Source organism: Brassica oleracea, chromosome C2 (assembly GCF_000695525.1).
Source record: "Brassica oleracea var. oleracea cultivar TO1000 chromosome C2, BOL, whole genome shotgun sequence".
In the NCBI taxonomy this organism is placed as follows: domain Eukaryota; kingdom Viridiplantae; phylum Streptophyta; class Magnoliopsida; order Brassicales; family Brassicaceae; genus Brassica; species Brassica oleracea.
Window position 1 is genome coordinate 46,474,236 of NC_027749.1, and position 7,294 is coordinate 46,481,529.

The 7,294-nt window shown below is 36.2% G+C and overlaps 1 protein-coding gene across 1 annotated transcript in view; it reads left to right on the forward strand.

Annotated features, from left to right (window-relative positions):
• LOC106324409 (uncharacterized mitochondrial protein AtMg00810-like) overlaps positions 1-907 on the forward strand; it is a 1,421-nt gene extending 514 nt beyond the window's left edge. Inside the window, exon 2 of the mRNA XM_013762381.1 lies at positions 135-907. Coding sequence (XP_013617835.1) covers positions 135-907 — 773 coding nt within the window. The remainder of the gene's footprint in view (positions 1-134) is intronic.
• The last annotated feature ends 6,387 nt before the right edge of the window (positions 908-7,294 follow it).

Below are 7,294 nucleotides of genomic sequence, written 5' to 3' on the forward strand. Positions count from 1 at the left end.
TGCCTGGTATCAATCTCTGAAACAACATCTTCTCCATGGTGGCTTCACAAATTCTGCTGCCGACACATCCTTATTCATCAGACGGACTGGTACCTCAAACACCTATGTACTAGTCTATGTTGATGATATTTTAGTCACAGGAAACGACAATAACGTTATTGCAAGAGTTCTCCACTCCCTTGCTGATCGTTTCCCCATCAAAGACCCAACAGACCTTCATTACTTCCTTGGTATTGAAGCAACTCGAACCAAGAAAGGTCTCCATCTGATGCAGCGCAGATACATCCTTGATCTTCTCGCCAAAAACAACATGACTGAGGCTAAGCAGGTCTCTACTCCTCTGCCATCCTCTCCTAAGCTCACACTGGCCAGTGGTATTCCTCTTCAAGACCCAAGCCAATATCGCTCAGTGGTAGGAAGCTTACAATATCTTGCCTTCACAAGACCGGATATCACGTATGCTGTCAACCGTTTATCTCAATTCATGCACAAACCTACAGATGAACATTGGCAAGGAGCAAAGCGAGTTCTTCGTTATCTCGCTGGAACACCTTCTCATGGTCTTTTCCTCCAGCGACATTCGCCAATGACACTACATGGCTTCAGCGATGCAGACTGGGCAGGAGATACACATGATTACGTATCAACTAATGCCTATGTTGTCTACCTTGGCATTAACCCTATTTCTTGGTCATCAAAGAAGCAAAATGGTGGCGCCTGCTCGTCCACAGAGGCTGAGTATCGAGCTGTAGCTAACATCACCTCAGAGATGAACTGGATCACTTCACTACTAACAGAGCTTGGTTACAAACCACCTGCAGTCCCAGTTGTGTATTGTGACAATATTGGAGCCACCTATCTCTGTGCCAACCCGGTTTTTCATTCTCGAATGAAACACACGCCTTAGACTATCACTTTGTCCGGACTCAAATACAAGCTGGTGTTCTACGAGTCTCTCATGTCACTACTCGGGATCAACTTGCTGATGCTCTCACCAAACCTCTGCCACGACAACACTTCCAGCTGACAAGAATCAAGCTTGGAGTCACACAAGTCCCTCCAGCTTGAGGGGGTATGATAAGGAAAGGAGATCACATAGACACATATTTGTAAAGTTGTATATTCTCCATTAACTTCTAGCTTCCTCTACACGTTTGTATAACTCTATATATTGTAAATTCCTCTAAGTAATAAAGTAATACATTCAATCTATGTGATTGACCAATTGCATGAAGCTTTGATTCCAAAACGATTATCTGCGCTTCCAACAAAAACTGTTATATCTACGAGAGTTTTTTTCTATATAATGGCGGTGGAAGTTGGTACCATAACTCAAATTTGATTCTAATAAGTATTATAAATTGAACACTAAACATTGTGTTCAGTGTTTAAAAAAAAACACATTATTCTATAAGAAAGATTTGACAGATTCAGAATCTTTTCTTTAAAGTGTTCATTTTCCTAGTTTAGAATCTAACTTGAGTTTTGGCACCAATTTTCAAAAAGCAATTACTGTGTAGTAGTCAAAACACTCGATCGTGGATATAACATTTTTTTTTGTTGGAAGTGCAGACAATATTTTTAGACTCAAAACTTTTAAGCAGATTATCTAACATGTCCCTTTTCGTGGAACTTCAGTTTGGAAAACTTTTAGCAAATTTTTTTTTTTTTTTAATTTATGTTGAAATCTTTTAGGTTAAGATGAGATCTGCTTAAAGATTACTCTCAAAAAGATCAATAACGTTGACCTCCTTTCCTGTAAATTCAAACAAGAGACTTTTGAGATAATAAACCAAAAAACTTCTAGCTATCACACGAATTGATGTTTTTCCCTTGTTATCAAATATCCGGCTGATTCTTGCTTTACTTTTTTTTTTGTGCTAAGAATGTTAAATCATTAACTCGTTGACAAAAAAAAATAAAAACTGGTAATGAAAGTGATTACAAATGGTGAAACTTGAAATCCAAAGAGCTTCAAGAAGCTAATTTGCTTGTACAAGCCGCAAAAAAAGATTAAAAAAGCTTGTAGAACATAATAGGACTAATCTAGTAGACTAGATTAATGCTAAGGCTAATGATGTGTTTCTTTGCACTCATCATTTGAAGAGTTGAAATGACTGAGCCACCTTAAGCTGGAACCTGCAAAAGGAATTATAGGCCTCAAAGAAGTCTGATAACCAGAGTCCCATTGGGTGGGAGGGTGCAACTGCATTAGCCGGAAGAGGTGACCAAGCTCTGCATCAGCTTATACAGCGCTACCAACTCCAGAAATACCAGCAACAGCAAGCCTTAAGAGACTCATGAGCTTCACGGTGTGGAAGCAGGCGGTAGGGAAACGGCAGAAACCGGCCACAGACCAAGTCGGAAGGCTCGACGAGACTCAAAACAGGCAGCTAACATCTTCGGGCAGCCATAAAACAATCAAATGATTTAAGGACAATGTGAGCAAGAGCTCACAAACCAGGCGAGAGCTACTACGAAGGTGAGAGACTCCAGACGCCACAGCGGCTTAACTACGGGACAGCCCAAGATCCCTTGCCGATCTGCGAAGAGGAGGAGCTCACCAGAACCGAAATCACCAAACGCGTTGCTATGCAAAGAGACAGATCGAGCGACGGAGAATCCTCCACGATGGCCCCTACACCGTGCACCTGTGGGAAACAGAGAAGAGGAAATCACACTGACCAAAGGATAAGAAATCGACGACAGAGGGTCTGGAGAACAGAAAGGAAGGTTCCAGGAGAGGCAGCGACGCTCTCCACTCCCGACAAACCGTTTACCACTAGATCTGATCCAGATCTAAGAAAAGACCCTTTGTTGCGAGGGAATCCCTACTGGCGCCACCCATCGCTTCAGCTTGCTACACCTCGCTTCTCCTCCAGCGGCTTGACAGACGTCCGCCTTGCCGTTGTTTAGTCACCGGTGAACCAGAGAGGACTAGAGGAGAAAAGCATATCGGAGCAGATTGAGAGGAGAATATGATGGAGAGAGGCAAAAGAGAAGAAAAAGGAGACGCTGGCGTGGCGGAGAAGACCCGCACAGCAAGCTTGCCGTCGATCTCCTCCACTGGAACAGAGATCAGATGTTGGCGGCGCTAGGGTTTCAAGAGATTTGGGGGAGAGACTCTAGAGAGAAAAGCTTTCTCTCTCTCTTGTTTTTGCTCTTGCTTTACTTTTATAGAGCGGAAGCAAGCAAATATTATTAATCATGTACAATAAACAACAAATGATAGATACATCAATAAGCATATCTGAAAATAAATTAAGCTGCATATATCTGGTGTCTTTGATGACATTCTATCACGGCTATTTGCAAAATTTATCCGTTTCTTGTTACAAAAAAAAATCCGATTATACAAAACAGTTTAGCAAATAGTGTCGTTTTACAGCTAGCAAATGTTAAGAGTTTTAAACTTGACCTAAATAAAATCGATCCACCTTTAATTGTAGTTGTATTTAGGTGAAAAGGTTTAAAACTCCCGAGGACCATCATGTTATTTACAAACATCCTAGGACAAGTTATATATGTAAGATAGATTCACCCTTGATTAACAACTCTTGTTCTTCCTAGCAAAATACTTATTGGTAATTAACAACGCTAGTCATGTATACTTGCAAACTCTTATGAAACAGCCAAAAAATATTAAAGGGATCTGTAACAAAATATCAAACAAAGAGAGCGTGGCGTATTGCCCCGGTTCTCATGTCTCTCTTCTCACTCGCGTGAGACGTTGTGCATGAAGTTGAAGTTTCAACCAGTGAAGCTCTACAAAACGTTCAAGCCAGTGAAACTTAACTGGTAGATCCATGATAGCATTTCATGTATCTATCCAGTGGAGGAGCCAGAACTTTTTCTTACTGGGATCAAAATTAGGTAATTAAATTTTATCATTTAGTTTTTGGTGTGTTTAAATTTTTGTGGGATTAGAAATAATATTTTTATGGGGTCAGCACATTACTTATCTACAAGAATACATATATTTTAAAAAATGAGGTGGGGTCAGCTGACCCCTCTACTCCCTTCTTACATCCACCCCTGGATCTATCCATATCACTGAAATGGATAGATCGTACGCACAAAGAGTTGGCTTAGGAGACAATTAAAAATTGGTTTTAGAAGTAGATATAAGAACATAGTTGAGAGATATAAGAACATAGTTGAGAGAGCGAACGAAAAAAACATATGCATATTCTACCCTGATCCCATGTCTCTTGCCCTCACCTCGTCCACAATGTGTCAAACCAGAGATAGAGACATAGGATGAGGTATGATATGTCTGAGGAGACAATCAAAGAAGTTTAGGAGTAAATACGAACTTGGTTGAGAATGATCTGCTATATAAAGAGATGAAATGGTTTGAAATACGAAACTCAGACGTTGACTTGGGATTTTACAACACAAAGCCCAATTGAAGGGTTGCTTAAAGATCAAGTTCTTAGATACAAGGGTGAGTATTGGAAATTGATCTGCACTCTTGTCCGTGGCTTTTGCTTTTGCTTTTGTAACTTACGTCTTGCCAGTGGCGGACCCAACCCAGAATTTAAAGGGTGTTAACAATTGGGCTTTGGCCCAGAATAAAAATCATTTTAAGAAAAAAACCAGAAATAAAGCAGCAGAGCGAGTAATCGAACCCTGGTTAGGTGGGTCAGGAGAAAAGGATGTTAACCGAATGACCTACGGAATCACATATTCATTATAGGAAAACAGCTGAAATTTAAATTTAACCAGTGTCAGCTGACCCACTATTACTCAACGTGGGAAATTTAAATTTAACCAGTGTCAGCTGACCCACTATTACTCAACGTGGGAAATTTAAATTTAACCAGTGTCAGCTGACCCACTATTACTCAACGTGGGAAATTTAAATTTAACCAGTGTCAGCTGACCCACTATTACTCAACGTGGTCCGTCCCTGCCTCTTGCTATATTATTATGGAGAGCGCTCGTATGCAACAATTCTTCGGGGCACGTCTGATACATCATTATGCAGAAGTCAACACTGATGAAGTATGTAAAAACTGCTTACTTTCGTGTAAAGAATTTTGTCACTGGATGGTTTGATAAAAAGATTAATTGGAGACCACGGTTAAGATTTGATGACGGATCTCTTCCAAACCAAACCGCAGAGAATGCTGCAGAAATAATATTTAGGAATATTCTAAATATTCTAATTATTTACTATTTTATTTATTATTAGGATAATTATTTTAATGTTTTAGGGATTTATGGTTTTTTATATATAGCTTTTTTAGGCTATGATTTATGTAGTTTATGACTTGATTAATAAAATTGAGAGTTCTCTCTTTATTCATTGTTTCCGGTATATCTATAAAGATCTCAACGAATTTAAAAAGACATTGATTTTAGGCATTCGAAAATTAAATAAGATCGTGATGTAGCGGACCTACGATAGATGCAAAAAATCTTATTTAGTTTAAGAATACCTAAGAATCAATGCATTCTTAACTCATTGAGATCTACAGATGTATTGAGAACAACGTTGAGAATACTCTTCTCAGTGCTTAACAAAAACTATTTATACAATTATCAATATCAATAAACCGAATACAAACTCATGCCTAAACGACTATATATAAGAAAACCATAAAACAATAAAATAATAATGATAATTATCTAAATAACTAATAAAATGAATAATAAATATTCAAAAATATTCTAAATATTTATTTGCATCAACTTGTCTGAGACATTTTTCATAAGCTAGAATGTTAGAAATATAATACTTAGTGCTAATCGACAAGTGTGATGTTTTACTAGCTATGACAACTTTTTTTCACTTATGTTTAAAAGCGTTATAAAACCCTGCATAAATTTTAAGTTTTTTTTCTTCTTTGATGTTTTGGCTGTGAAAAGTTTCCAAATTGAGGTGCTATAAAGGATTACATGATCGATCAGCTGCCTGAAACTTTGATTCAAAAAATATTGTTTTCCCTTCCAGTAAAAACAATTATATCTACAAGTGTTTTGTCTATAGAATGACGGTGTTACTAGAAGTTGGTACCATAACTCAAATTCCATTTCAAAGATTATAAAAAATGAACACCGATCATATTGTTTGATAGGAAATACTGTAACAATTTTTTTCTATCAAACACGATATGTTGGCACCAATTCTAATAAAATCGACATTGTATAGACAAAATACATGTGGATATAACATTTTTTATTAGAAAAGAAAACAATATATAAATCAAAGCTTTAGACAGATGATCTATCATGTCCACTTTTATAGATCCTTGATTTGGAAAACTTTCAAATCCAAAACATTAAAGATAAAATTATGTTATATTAAGGACTCAACTGTTTGCATGATTTTGTTTTTATTTTTAGGTTAGGAATTTTGCTTTGTTTTTCTAGTTTGTGTTTTTTTTTTGTGTGTAGATTTTACCTTTTTGAAAATGATTTTTGATTTTATTTTTCAATGCATTGTATTTTTTAAACATATAAATCCTTTAAAGTTCTAAATGTTGTTTTATGTGTTTATAATTATCAAAAAATTAATTTCGTTAAGTTCTAACTCAAAAATTTATAACTAAAAATAAATTATAGATAAAATACATTAAAATATTTTTTATCTATAATTTACAAAAACTTACTAAAGGTCTAAATTTTGAATGCATGGCTAAAAAAGTAGTTTTCCAAAAAAAAAAAAATCTATTTAAAAATCTGCAAACAATGAAAACCTAAAATTTATGAGAGTTTAATAACCCTGGATAAAATAAAACTTACCTTTTCCATTAATTGTCGTTACCTCCTCCAACAGATGTATATCTCTCTTTTGCACTCTACAAGAATTTCCTTGCTTTCCTTCTGCACAGCCTTAGTCCATGATTCGTGTTCTCCACTTCCAAATAAAGAAAAACTAGATCCAGAGAGCAAAAAAAAAAAAAGCAACAACACACATAATTGTTTTTTTTTTTTTTTTTGAAAAAAGGGCTAACACACATAATTGTTACGGTTCTTATATATCTCTTTGTAAAACAAAAACGGTTCATTATATATATATATCATCATAGTATATCAACTCATGAACGGAGTCTATCAATCGAGTATTTTGATATTTTCTTTCCCAGAGATTGATGGCAAAAGATAAATCGAGAAAAAAAAACCTAGCAGCCTTCTCTCTCAACATAACCCTCATCAAATAAAGCAGAAAACTAGTAACGAAGCCACAAAAGAAATGGGGAAACATAAACTGTTTGAGGATACAATCGAACGCTTTTGAAACTTACTGCAATAAAAGTAATGTTATTTTATTTGAAGAATTAACATG